The sequence below is a fragment of the Mustela nigripes genome, chromosome 5 (assembly GCF_022355385.1).
Source record: "Mustela nigripes isolate SB6536 chromosome 5, MUSNIG.SB6536, whole genome shotgun sequence".
Classification (NCBI taxonomy): Eukaryota; Metazoa; Chordata; class Mammalia; order Carnivora; family Mustelidae; genus Mustela; species Mustela nigripes.
The window spans coordinates 119428121-119442945 of NC_081561.1; the positions used below are offsets into that span (position 1 = coordinate 119428121).

General features: G+C 40.9%; 1 protein-coding gene across 1 annotated transcript in view; it reads right to left on the reverse strand.

Moving 5' to 3' along the window:
• Positions 1-5297: 5297 nt before the first annotated feature.
• SIM1 (SIM bHLH transcription factor 1) overlaps positions 5298-14825 on the reverse strand; it is a 74343-nt gene continuing 64815 nt past the window's right edge. The window contains exons 11-12 of the mRNA XM_059401112.1: positions 13194-13596; positions 5298-11142 (exon numbers count right to left, since the gene is read on the reverse strand). Coding sequence (XP_059257095.1) covers positions 10412-11142; positions 13194-13596 — 1134 coding nt within the window. The 3' untranslated portion in view covers positions 5298-10411. The remainder of the gene's footprint in view (positions 11143-13193; positions 13597-14825) is intronic.

Consider the following 14825-nt stretch of genomic DNA (forward strand, 5'->3'; position numbering starts at 1 on the left):
GGGGGGGGGGGGGGGGGGGGGGGGGGGGGGGGGGGGGGGGGGTCAGTCAAGGGAGGTCAGGAGCGCAGAGTTCGGAGGAGGGGAGCTGAGGGAAAAGCTGAGGGAAAATGGAGAGGGAGTGGAGGGCTGCTGGAGTTCTCCTTCCCCAACGCCCCAGCCCTGAACCTCTGGAGTCAGGGGCCCCATGTGTTTTATCTGCATTGCTGAACTTCGTACATGGAGGCACTTGGTAAGTGTTAATTGGACGCTGACTGGATGATGAATGAGGCGAAGTGGAAAATGGCAGGAGCCTATTCTCAGAGCCAACATCCGCCCAGCACTTGCTAGACGCCGAGGGCTCCCTGGGCATTGCTTCCTCGGACGCTCACGAAGGTTTTTTGGGGATGGGAAACCGTCCCATAACACCCTCGTTTGAGTCACCGGGTTCATGAGACAGGCAGGCAGGAAAGAAGGGCAAAGATACGGTGGCGTTTTGAGATGTTGGAAAGAGAAATCAAGATATTTCAGGAAAGCAAGGATCCCAGAGCCCTCGGTCTTCAAGTCAGGATAGGATTCCGGTTGCTCTCGGGACTTGAAACAGAAGTTGGGAGAACGGAGCCACGATTCACTGAGCGGGAAGGAGGCCTGATACACAGAAGTCCGGGTTCATCTGGGAGCGTGGGTGCGCGCCCATGTGCGGGCGTGTAGGTGTTCATGGGCCTAAGCACACTAGTATGTGCAAAAACCCAGGGGGGGGAGCTGAGGAGAGCCCGAAAGGCAAGGAAGGAGAGAAGGGCAGGTGGATGAAGAGAGCTGCCTGCCGGCGGGTCAAAGAGCCGTCCCGAGAGGCATCGGGACCGGCAGACGCAAGGACAGAACTTCTCGCCTGATCTCCATCGCCCCCTTTTAAACAGGGTCACGTAAGGAGTTATCATTCATTTTTGTAGGTGTGACCGTGACATAATGGCTATAGACGCCTCTTTTTAAAAGTCGTTCTCATTGAGAGATGGTCACTGAAGTAAAATAACACGTCTGCAAGATGAGAGGGACTGGAGAAAAAGGTGAACATTTTGGAGTAATACAGTACGACAGGAAGTCTCCAAAGAAGGAGACCTGGCCGTAAACCCACCAAAGGGAATATGAAAGACTGCTAGAATTTTCCAGCCGTCTTATTTCCTTTTGAGGCCATTAAGTGGAACACGAGCAATGCCCATGAAAGAAAAATGAATTTCAAAAATAAAACAGCCTATGTCTTACATTAAAAGACACTTTCTACAGAGGGACCTGTGTGGCTCAGTTGGTTAACTGTCTGCCTTTGGCTCAGGTCATGATCCTGGGGTCCTAGGATCAAGTCCCACATTGGGCTCCCTGCTTGCCCCTCCCCCTGCTTTATTTTTTATTTAAAAAATGAACAAATTTTTTTAAAAAGACATCTTCTATATACTTTTTCAGAAAAAAAACACCAGGGTGGGGCGCCTGGGTGGTTCAGTGGGTTACAGCCTCTTCCTTTGGCTCAGGTCATGATCCCAGGGTCCTGGGATCGAGCCCCCCCACCTCTGCTCAGTGGGGAGCCTGCTTCCCTTCCTCTCTCTCTGTCTGCCTCTCTGTCTAGTTGTGATCTCTGTCTGTCAAATAAATAAAATCTTTAACAAAAAAACAAACACAAAAACAAAAAAATACAAACACCAGGGTTAAGTATATAGCAGATGTAGGTAGTTAAGCAAGGTACACAGGTGACTGAAAGTTTTTAAGGAATGTACTTGCTAGTTTTTCCACTTCTTCTCCTCACCACCCTGAAAAAATTTCTCAGCTATTGGTAACTTTCAGTTATATAACAGAATTGCAAATCTTTATTAAAAATGTGTCTCTGGGGGCGCATGGGTGGCTCAGTGGGTTAAGCAGCTGCCTTCGGCTCAGGTCATGATCCCAGGGTCCTGGAATCGAGTCCCACATCGCTCTCTGCTCAGCAGGGAGCCTGCTTCCTCCTCTCTCTCTCTCTGCCTGCCTCTCTGCCTACTTGTGATCTCTCTCTGTCAAATAAATAAATAAAATCTTAAAAAAAAATAATGTGTCTCTGACCTTTTAAATGGAAAAAGGTTTAGCATCCCATGGTAGATAAACCTGCCTAGCCTAACTCATGGGGCATATGATTAACACAAGGCCTGAAATTAGGAATTAGAAATATAGAAGTAGGGACACCTGAGTGGCTCAGTTGGTTAAGCCTCTGCCTTGAGCTCAGGTCACAATCCCAGGGTCTTGAGATCAAGCCTCCGTTCTGCAGGGAGCCTGCTTCCTCCTCTCTTTCTCTGCCTGCCTCCCTACCTACTTGTGATCTCTGTCTGTCCAATAAAAAAATAAATTAAAAAACTCTTAAAAAAAAAAAAGAAATGTAGAAATCCACTGAATAATGAACCCCAATTACTGCCTGGATGATTTTTCTCCCATTAGATCCCAATTACACTTTCCCAAGTCAACTCCGGAGACTTTATCCATAAAAAGACTCCATGGGTTCAGCTTTTTAAAAAATATATATACTACACAAAGCTATTAGAAAATCCTCACCAGAACCTGAGAATGATTTCCTTATGGCTCAGGAGATACTGCCAAGATTTCCTTTAAGGTTTACTTAGATGGCACTCCAGTAAGATTCCCATATGGAATTACTCCCCACACAGGAGCCTGACCTGGGGGAAGCTGAACAAAGCAAAGATTATTTACAAACTCCCAAAGCAGGGGCTGTTTTACATTTCTCCCACCCTGGATCTAATTCCATCGGTAAATACAGCACATGTTAAGTTATAAAGCATAATTATGAAAAGGCTGAGAAGTGCTACAAAGGATCGGCCTTCCTGATACTGTGAGGCAGAGACCAAGGGCCAGGGATGGCTGAACAGGCTGCCCACGGTGGTGGCACCCCCGAGTTACCACAATCCCCAGGCCAGCGAGATCCCAGCGGGCTCCTGCTGTTGCTTGAAGACATCTTATAGGAATCATCTATGTTCTGGGGGGCAGATTGCCTGTCAGATAACTTTTGAGCAGTTTCCTTCACATGAGGAAGACACATAATGTGGTAGAGTTTGCGACAGTCCAGTAAGCTCTACCCTGAAAGTAACCTTGAAACCAGGCCCTTGAATAATACAGGCAGTGCTGACACATCTGTTCTCAGTGGGGTGGGCTTTGATTGGGCTTTCTGCAAAGAGGAAAGGAAGTTTTCCATGAAATAAAGCAGAGTATTTAACGACAACAATGAAAGAGCAATAGCTGTTTTTGGTGCATATCCTGAAAACATTGGGTAAAAATCTATAGCTCTTCTTTTTTTTAAAGTGTAGTTTTCAATTACACTTTAGACCACTTGTATTTTATTGAGAAAGCCTCACTTTTTTTTTTTTTTTTCAAATAATAGGGATCCTGTTAAGATACTATTACCTGTAATTAATTGCGCCCTAGACGTTCCTTGGTATCATGTTCATAAAAGAAACATCAGAACATTCATTTGGCAGGAAGCAAAATATTATGCAAGGGGCTGGCAGACCTGGTCTCTGTCTCCCTCAGGCGGGTCATCATGTGTCAGTGGAATAATGGAGAAACAGCATCTCTAGCCCTGAGACCATACATGGGGCTGTTGGAGCGGCCCTAGACTAAACGAAGTGATCTGTTTTATGTAACCGCCATGCAGACACTCTTTTATTTTACTTTTTTAATTACATAAAGAAAGCAGAATGAAGTAAGGTAAAGTTTTGGAGTAAACCTGCCTGGGTTCAAATTTCTTCTCTGCCATTGCTGGCTGCGTCACTAAGTCATGTACCAACTCTGAGTGTCCCTTTCCTCAGTGAAACGGAGCACATTGGTGTTCCCTTCAGTGATGGTCTATTCAGACTTCAGTGACAATCTAAGCTTGGTTCAGTGCCTGTGACATGCAACTCAATACACGTTTGTCGTTTTTAATGGTTATCTGAAGAATTTACACTTTCAAAGCACAAAAGGGAAATCAAGAACCATCTCTATGTGCTTTCTTAGAATGTCCTACAATGAAGAAGATTCTTGGGCGCCTGGCTGGCTCAGTGGATTGGGCCTCTGCCTTCGCCTCGGGTCGTGATCTCGGGGTCCAGGGATCGAGCCCTGCATCAGGCTCTCCGCTCAGCGGGGAGCCTGCTTCCCCCTTTCTCTCTGCCTGCCTCTCTGCCTATTTGTGATCTCTGTCAAATAAATAAATAAAATCTTAAGGAAAAAAAAAGATTCTTGGTTTCTATGCCTTTTGAGGCATAGGTATGTATTCCATAAATGCTATAGATCAAACTGAAAGCACAGTTCCTTTGCAGTATGAAGTGGTGAAAACAATTTTGCTTTCAGAAACTAAAGCGCTAAAAAAATTATTTACAGAATCGTATTAAAAATATCTGATAAATGTTATAATATTAATGTGATGGTATTTGGGGCAGCTTTATCAAAAAAGCTTTATGAAATACGAACATTTCCATTGAATTAAAAATACATGTGTAAGTTTGTCAAATCAGATGATGGTTGACAATTTCCAGAACACATGAAGGTGTATCAAAAAACCCTGGAGAAGGAAAAAGAAGCATGCTTGGTGTTATGATCTACCTGAAAATCTATTTCTGTTTGACCTGAATTACTAATTTTAGATTTAAAAACTACTTTGGATTCCAAAATCTAAATTATTCAAGATGTGGGACACCTGGGTGGCTCAGTGGATTGAGGGTCTGCCTTCAGCTCAGGTTATGATCCTGGGGTCCTAGAATCTAACTTAGGGTCAGACTCCCTCCTCTGCTCCCCCTCTTTGCTCCTGCTCTCTCTCTCTCTCTCTCTCTCTGAAAAGAAATAAAAAATCTTTAAAAAATAAAAAAGTAATAATAATTCAAAATGTGATTTTTAACATGTTTTTGATTGACAGCAAATTTGAAAATATCATTACAGGTTTTCTTTTCCCTTGGGCATTATAAATATAATATGTACTTTTAAACTTCTTGCTTTATTTTAGCAAAGAGGCAATCACACAAAAGTCTTTCCTAAGATGTTCTAAATTGAGAAAACCATTTTCTAGTATCTAGTAACAATCAGACCCATTACTTGATAGCTATTGTGTATATGTGTAAGTTTCTATTGCTAGGTCCTGTAAAGTGTGTGTGTATGTGTGATGTGTTACCTATTCCAATTCCAATTCCAATTTCAATTCCAATTCCTAGATTTAGAATCCAGAACTAAAATTGTTCTTATTTCTTTACAATTCTAGTCTTCTAGTGGACAGTCTGTTTTGTCCTATAGAGACCTTTCATTCAATGAATAATTCAGACTCAAACTGCATATTGGTAACTATATTTTAAACCAAAAAAATTCCTCACATAATAAATACATTTTATGCACATTAACTTCAAATTTACTTCAGAAAGCTATTTACAATATAAATAATTATAAATGGGAACACTTTGCAAGATATCATTGACATAACTAATATCTTCTACTTTACATTCCAAAGTAAAAGTTCAAATTACAGATTTATACTATGATACCACTAAAAACTATACATTGCAAGATGGTATTTGAAATATTGGCAATCAGTATCTTCTTTCACAAATATAATCCTTTTTATAGCATGTCAGTCAAAAAACAAACATAAAATATTTTTATCTTTTTTGAAGTGCCTACTCATAAGTTTTAGTTTTTGAAATATTTCCCTTTGGAAAAAAAAAATGGAAAAAAGTTACAGTACTTCTAAAAATTTTTCCACGCCAATTTCATTTCTTTTGAAATGTAAACACACCAGGGCTGTTGGTGTAAATTCAGCTGTGATTAAATGTGTTCCAGATCAGCAAATTAGGACAAATTCTCCACTATATAGGTATATGAAAGCAAAGTCCCATGCAGCGAAATTTTTGCAATAAATTAAATTGTAAGTGTTTGGTTCAAAAGTTTTAGGATTTCTTGTGTGAACCATCAGTTTTTAAAGAGCACAGCAGAACAGAATCTTGTTACTTGCTTTACAACTGTGTGTGTGTGTGTATATATATATACACATATATATACACACATATGTATATACACATAAATATGTGTGTATAGAGATACACACACACACACACACGTGTAGCCTTTCTGCATACAGTCCTAGAGAAGGAACTCTGAACAAACCCCTATTTAATATGAGCACACTATCACATTTTGAGTTAAGCACTACCCGTACAACTCCTGTGCACAAGAAATGAGCGCCACATGGTCATTTCCCCCAAGAACATTTTCTTCGTAAGATACCCTTTGCATGTGCCCATAGTTGTCCTGTCATTCATTTAAAGTTTAGAATGATCTTTTATCCACAATGCATGTCCCAGTAAAAACTAACCAGTAGGTTCTGCTGTCTTAGAGACAAATCCCTATTCACAAAAACTGACATTTACATGAAAATTGAATCACTTATTTGGAGAGCCATAGGATTTACATTCTTTAAATCATTCAGAAAGTAAAATGTATATCTATGTTCTATGGTTTGAATGAACTGAGGAACCAAATTTGGGCATTCAAACTTGTTTAAAGCAAAGAAAGTGTATTAAGGTGTAAGCTAGTCCACTGGGCAAGGTAAGTTACCCCCAAATAACCAAATCGGCACTTTTCCAAGTATCAGCATTCACTCTGTCACTTCCAAACACTACTAGTACTAATAGAATTGCACTGAATATCTTAGTCATGTCCTGCTCTTGAAAGGGAGAGTGAGCTATAAAATAACATAACTGTATTCAAAATGTCTCTTTAGCTGTAGTGTCTTCTATCAAACTTGTCTAAACCAAGGTCTAGATCTTGGATGGTAAAAAGCGTTTCATTTTATTTTAAGATAACTATGCATATTTTCCAAATGTCCTTTTATTGAATAGATCCTTATCCCTCGTTCAAAAAAGAAAAGAAAATGGAGCATATTATCCTTTTCTGGAAGATCCCATTAAAGCTTATTTTAAGTGGGATTCTCTGCCCAAAGGCAGCATGTGGCAGCAGGGTGTAGAGAGAATTAAGAATAGTACCCGATGGAAATATTCTAGCCCTATAAAATATAATCAAGAGAGAATGAGTGGATTTTCTGTATAAACACTGAAAGTTAATTACTTATTGCATCCTGTCTCATTTTGAATGTCACATCAGCACTCTATCATATTATCCTAGATCAGGCAATTATGGTTTAGAAAAGCTAGCCCATTATATTCAGCATAGTAGGTCAAAAGATTTGTGAAACTGAACAACACCTAAATGTCCATCTGTAGTGTTTATGACATTAATATTATGCATCCAAAAATAATACATCAAATCTGTATATTCTCAATAGTTTTAATAGAATTTTCTCAAGGAATATTGGGGAAGTATTTATTTCTTTGGTCATCCAAATTGTTAAATTAGGTCTTACAGGTAGGTAAAATGGGTGATAAGGATATTCTTACTGTTACTAGAAAACATGAACTTTGTATCATCTAATGAATTGCTACCTATTACACTAGCAATTGGATATAGCACATTTTTATGAATCCAGGTGTGAGAAGAATCATACTTCTCTATTTCTATCGAATATCATGATTCTCAACATTTAGCAAAGTTATGGAACTCAAGGATTAAAACTAAGGCCAATTTAACTTTAACTAAGTAAGTTATTGGGAACATATGCATTTTACATCCCATATTTTAAAAAGACACAGTTGACATCTTCATTATGAGGAAATATGTTCCTGGACAGAACAAGATAATGTAGATTATAAATACATTTTAACACATTGTGTATATTAAAAAGATACTTTGTCATAAACTATCTCATCTTATTTTGGGGCCATTTTTTAATAATCATGCCACATTGCAAAAATTGTAAGCTTATAATACTGTGGACCTGGAAGGCATTATATGTAATGTAATAAATCTGCCACTATAAAATTATTGACCTGTAAATTAAATAATTGTTTGTATTTAAAACTGAGTCACCTAACAAAATTTTTAATTAGGATGTAACATAGATATTTCTGTCTTCACTTAAAAATATTGGTCATACCGTTTTAAAGAGCATTATTTCTTCTGATTATCCCCTATTGGTAGAGTGCATAATCTATTTTTCACCAATTAACTATCTGCCATTTTAGGATTTCACTGAAGTCTCTTCAATGGTGTTCTTTTCTTTCATATCAGTTCCTTTTCCTTGAGTCTGAGGACTCTATTTATTTTTGGTAGCGTGTATGTCCATCAGTAAAACCCATCTGTATAGATTTCCTTTCCAAAATACACCATATTCTTCCGATATCTGTACCTTTGAACCACTTACCTACCTACAGAATTCCCCCAAAACTTTAGCATTCCTAAAACCTTGTTTCATGTTTCAAATTGATCAAAAATCTATTTTAAGTATTCCAGAGGTTTTTCATGAATATTCTTCTCAAAATCACTACGTACGCACTTTTTGCTTAGTTTAATGTGTAGTTTTTCTTGTTCTTTGAACTTTTTTGAAAGTATATACGATAACCACTAACTTTCTCACTTACACTTTTTCCCTTTATGACACAAATGTCGCTATGTCATACCCAAGAAATACTTATGTAATTTCATGTCACTTCTGTTGTCATATACAAATGACCCCCTCTTCATCCCTCAGATTATCATCATTCAGATTGTCGCCTACCTATAAACTGCCAAATAACTGTGTTAAATGAGGAAACTAGAGTACTAATCCCTGAGTGGTCAGTGTCATGTTCTGTCTTCAAAATCATGAGTCCATTTCTTCCAATACATTTCCCTCCTTGCAGATGGCAAGGGTTGCAGGCATGGGACGCCTAGGAAATACTGCCTAAGAAACTTCTCTAATCGCTTGCGTGATCTAACTTTGTTTTGATTACTAGAGACTAGTGCATGAAATAAATCGTCCTTGCTTTCCTAGTCCCTCACCAGTTTTGACCATCCACATTCTGGCTGAACCAGAAAGTTGACTATAATTACACATGCCTAAAAGAACCCATGTACCTGCTGAAGTTACAAAGAACCTGGACCTCCGCAGGAGTGCCGACAAGTCAGAATGATGGTCTTGACAACGGACAGTGGAGAGCTAATGGGTCAACAACTCTAATTCTGCCGCACCGGTGATCCACAGAACCAGGGCACGTCAGAAGGGCCCAGGCACAGTGAGCGATACATCAATATTCCCAAACTAACTCACAGCCAGGGCCAGGACTGGAACCCAGAGATCTTGCATTCAAGTCTGCTGGGTTTTCTACCGTCTCGCACGAACTTAACACCAAGTTCATTGTTTCCACCGTTCACAGACAATAGGGAAACGAGCGCTTGGCGTGTTGCTTCATTTGAAGTGACTCTTACCCTTTTGGCCACCTGTCCATCAGCCCAAGCTTTTATCTTGGGCTCTCCCTGAGGCTTTCCACATGTTGTCGCATTTGCACATCTGTGCTCTGAAATGTTCTCGTGCACACTGCCACCATGTAGCCCTCCACTGGCTTTCCTTAGTTCTTTTTTGCACTTATCGGCCTTTTTTTTTTGCTTGATGAATTGGTTTGAGTCTTTTATTTGGTTGGTTTTATAGCCTCAAATATATTGATTACGTATTTAGAGGCTAAAATTTTTGTGTTGAGATATCATTTCATTTCTCTCTGTCTCTGGCCTGTCCATCTTCCCTAAACGATTTCCAATTGGATGCACCAGGTTTTTTATGTGTGTCCCAACATCTTAGTCCTTTTACTTAGAAAACCCTTACTGCTATGTCAGTGTGATGTTGTTCCTCGTCTAACTCAAAAGGTGAAAAATCATCACTTCCTGATTGCTTGTAATGGATACCAGGTGGAAACTCATTCTTGTACCATACCCGGAACCACTTCCCTAATTTATGCCTGAACCAAATGGGCTGACTGGTTGAAACCACAACCAAGAAACCAGTTTACAAGATGTAGCTCTCTCTCTTTCTCTCAGTTATTTTAGGAATGGAAATTTCTTTAATAAGCCTAATGTGCTAGGGTTAAGAAAACTTACCCATTTGGGTTGTATTTGAGGTCTCCAGTCAACATTTCTGCATGTAAAGTGTACACAGCAGTGTGTGGACGGGGGGTCTGTGTGTGTGAGGTTTACTGGCGCATCCCAGTGCAATGCTGTCTTCTACCGGTCCTTTAATGTGGTATATATGCTCATTTAATCTACACAAGTACTTCTCAAATCAAAATTTATCTATTCTGGTTCCCATATAATTAGAGGGGCAATTTATGTATTCATTTAACTCCATTATCTGCATGTAACCCTGAATGCTAGTGCTCTTTGATTTCACAGGAACACATGTCAAATATCCAGTAACTTAAATTATCCTCTCTAACCATCTGTGGCATAGTAAATGCTGGTAATGGGGCATTAAACTATAAATATGTTTCAGAGAGCCTTAAAGAACAAAATATTTTAGAAAAAAACATCAGCTTCCATTGGTTATTATAACGGATGTTCCCTTGTGTCCCTGTGCCGGGTCTGGCTGCATCCTTAGATGGGAAGTTACATCAAAGTGTGAGCCATTACAGCCCAAGGAATAGTTCCTAATGGTTTCACTGTCATATAAGTGCTCCAGGGCATATCCAGTTAATGTGTAAGCATGCTTATCAAAATACTGCCGGTGAGAACCAAAGCAGTTTGGAGAGACGGCAGGATGGTCTCCTGCTGTCTGATGTGGAGACATGTCCGAATGCAGATAGTCTTTAGCTAGGATCAAACTGGATTTTGAAATGCGATCCGAATTGGGACTACTTATTCGAGACAGTGCAGTGGGACTGTTGTCATAGTCATTTTCGTGAGGGCTCAGCATCTTTCCCTCTCTCTGCTGGATGTGGTCACATGGTGAAGTGTTGGCAAGAGCCGAGCTGTGGCAGACGTCCCCCGCTGGCGGGGGCTGTTGGTAGTTTGCAAAACAGAGGGAGTGTTTTTTCCCAGCTCCATTAATGGAAGCCAGTTGGTCTGGGGGGGCCTTCCTTAGCTGCAATCTGTTCTCTTCTTCTTTAATCATTTGCTGGGTGGCTCTTATCAGAGTTTCAATTTTGCTAGGTTCGTGTGGGCTACTTTGATACTGCTCAGTGCGGTATCGGTCACCTGATTCGCTGGCAGACCCAGGGTCTGGAGAACTGACCACACTATCTTCATCCCAATGACCTCGCCCTAGAAATTAGAAAAAGGAAAAGTAAGTGGTCTCAAAATTGACCCCAAAAACTGTGTGTTTCTTTTTCCTATTAAAAGAAAACTTCATCTTTCATTTTAAATATATGCACCAATATTTGAAACAGACGTGGGCTCACACAACAAAGCGTCAATGTATTGTACTGGCGTTCATAGTTTTCAGTGGCTTTTAAGTGCAGATGGAGTTTATCACAAGTTTTTTAGAAAGTAAACCTTGCCCATGGGTCCTAAAGGCCAATTAACAAAATGATAAGAGTGTTTATACTTCTCCATGTATGCATATCGTTGGACCTGTCTGACTGCAAATAAAAGAAAAATGCATAACATTTGGTTGATGAGACTTTCTAGAGAAATGTTATGCTTAGAAAATGCTTTCCATTGAGTTTGAGGAGGACAATGATAGAGACTGGACTACCTTCCCAATTCCAAATAAATCATCTAAAATGTTAAAATCGTTAAGTATATCCTAAGTAGAATTACAATAAAGCTCTAATGTTAGTTTTAAAACCATTCGAGGGTTAGATAAATGCATATATATTCATAAGTACATATATGTGTACATGCATGCATGGATATAGATATCTTGTCCCAATCAAAAATATAAATATTGTCTCTTCAAATCTAGAGATAAAAATCAGTTTCACATATACTCATACAGTAACTCTGGTATCTTAGTTTCTGAAGTAAGGTAAAGAACAAATAAATATTTAAAATGTTAATAGCAATCTGTTCTGAACCCCAGAGAGAGATCTAATACAAAGGAACAATGCATCCAAAATATATTCCATAAGCTACATTATTCTTAAAGCAGTGTGAAGTCAATAGAAAAAGGGAAAAGAAAAGCAGGGAGGGACATATGAAAGCTGTAAACTGCTTAATGCAGAAGAGAAGCCCTGGATCACACTGTTCATTGCTTTCCTTTTCCTCTTTCTTCTTATTTTATTTCTAATATTTTCTTCCAGACTATGGAGTTAAGTTAAGCCAGGATTTTCGCTTCACTCCATTCTTTGGCAAGCAATTGCCCTTTGCCCTGGGTGTCCATTACCAGTCTACCATACTAGAGAAACTCAAAGCAAAAGCAGAAAAATAAAAAGCAAAAACAGAAACAAATGAAAATCCTTCGTGGAAGGACGTCAGTGCCTGGGTGGTGTCTGACGGAGCCTATGGGTGACTGCGACATTGTTCAGCACGTTTCCCTAAAGACCCTAAAGACCCAGCAAGAAGGGTAATAGTACCCTGTTAGAGCAACCTTAATGTCACTGACTTTTAATGAAACAGGGAGGTGTCAGAGACCTGTCCGGGCTCCAGTCTGGAATGGACTGGGCTCTCCCTCACCAGTTCACTTTGAAATGAACAAAGAAGAACGTCATTGACCCTCAAAGCTTCCACCACAGCTCCCGTTTCTATGTGGTCGTAAAACTGTACAATAATCCCACGGTGACAATCTCCAAGGGTTCTGTATATCATTCCATCTTCCCCCCCAGAAGACATTATGGGTTTTCATAATAATGCAGGAGGGGGTGGTTACCAGTATTTAAGGCCCAGTGGAGGGATCAACCACCTGTGGCGTGAGCGACAGACCGTACAGCAAAGCCTGGACTCCCCAGGAGGTCAGTGGCGGCCTCACTGAGAAGCACTGCAGATGAGCCCCAAAACTACAGAGGTCTACTTTTGAAGCATCAGAATACAGAAGAAAATCATACGCAAGAAATGTAAACGCATACATATTCCATGTTCAACGGACTTACTCAATATTTGACTTTCACTTAATTTCTACAGTTTTTATGATGTTTATACTGGGAATCATTTTTACTCACATGTCAAAAATAAATGCACCTGGCAAGCATGAGCAAGATTAGTACACCTAAAAAGAGTGGCTGCCCTTTGTAAAACCCCACTGATGCCAGTTCCTGATTTATCAATTCAAAGGAGAAAACCACCGGGTCAGTCCCTGCGGCGTCAAACCTAGAATCTCAGAAACCTGCCCAGGGGCCCAATGCTGCCAGCTCAGGACTCATTTCAGCTGCCCTTACCGTGGATCCTGTGGATGGAAGCGATGTGAGGCATGCTGTTTTCATAGGCTTCTCTGCTTTCTGGGGAAGACTTGGTCAGGGGCAAGGCTGCGCGAGAGCCCCACCAGGGCTCCCTCCCGGCCTGCGGCGTGCCCAGGAAGTACCTGCCTGCCTCACACCGGCCTCCCTCGCAGGCCTGCGTGTGGAAATGCCTCTCCTCCACCAGCCTGGAATGGTCCAGTGCAAAGCCGTAGCACAGAGAGCTGCGGTCAGAGAACTGTCTGTAGGCGCACGACGCGTCATGCTGAGAGCCCGGTCTCTCTGCGGGGTCCAGGAGCTGAGGCGAGGCTGTGTCGGTCAGGGGACTTCCACCCCACTGGCTGTCGTGGTCAGACTCGGATCTTTCCGTGTGAAATCCTGAGTACTGAAACCAAGAGAATGAAAAAAGTAGATTTCAAAAAAAAAGGTGGGGGGGGGGAAGAAAGCCTTTTTACTCAGCCATACACCGTGAAGGTCATGTTGACCTTAAAAGCACCAAAATAAACTCTACAAACTCTATCCCCACACTGGGCACTGGGAATCACTTAATTAGTCACACAGGAGGTAAACGTGGTAATGACAGGGACGGAAGAACTAAACACCAGGCAGAGCAGAAGGGCTTCACGTGAGTGACCTCACCTCGTTCTTCTATCAACCCTTTAACGAAGATATCAGTGACCCATTGCATGACTAGAGAAACTAAGGCCCAAGAGAGAAAATGATTTGCTCAAGGCCACAGGTGAGCAGGTGGCAGAGTCAAAATTCAAACCCAAGTCCTCTATCCCGTCCCACAAGGTATTGCCAGAGGGAGAGCCCAAGAAAGCTCCATGTTTTATTCCCATTCGCTGTTCAGATTTTTTTTTTTCTTAATTTAAAAACAAAAGAAAATTGAGGCCCAAAGTGCTGTACCTTCACTCTTCACACTGGCCTGTGAACTCCCCAAGGCCCATGCTGGATACATGCTAGGACAGCTAATGAAGGCTTAACTAATTCCATGGCAATATAACTTTTAAAAAGACTGGCGCATATAGGCTGAACCCAATCACTAGGAGGCATTTCTTCCTTTCCTAGGTAAAACTCCAAGTATGCTGGGATCCTCAGGATAAAACAGCCGCGCAATACTGTGCCTCGTTGGAGTCATACAGCTCATCTGCTGTCAGTTAACTGATCTGGCATAGAAAGAAAATGCCAGAGGTTTGGCAGACCTCCCTAGGAGATATGCTCAGTTGGAAGTTCCTCATGAGCCACTCAAATTAATAATATAGTTTCTACCAGTTTTTGGTTACACAAAGCTAAACACAAGTCTGGGTCCCCTACAGAGGTTACCTGTTCTGATAATCATAGGTGCCATTTATTGAGACCTTACAGTGTGTCTGGCAGTTGCTAATCATGGTACATACATTCTATCACTGAATCCTCACAACCTCCTGGGCAGTAACAGGGCTCTATTTTACAGATGGGAAAACTGAATCACTGAGTGTTCTAATAAGATGGAATGGCCACCTGCAGTCCACCCGGCTCAAAGCCTGCCCTCCAACCATGTTTTACAGAGAAAACACTATCAAGGAAAAGAGGAGAGAGGAAAGGATCCAGTGTTAGAGACATTTCCAGAAA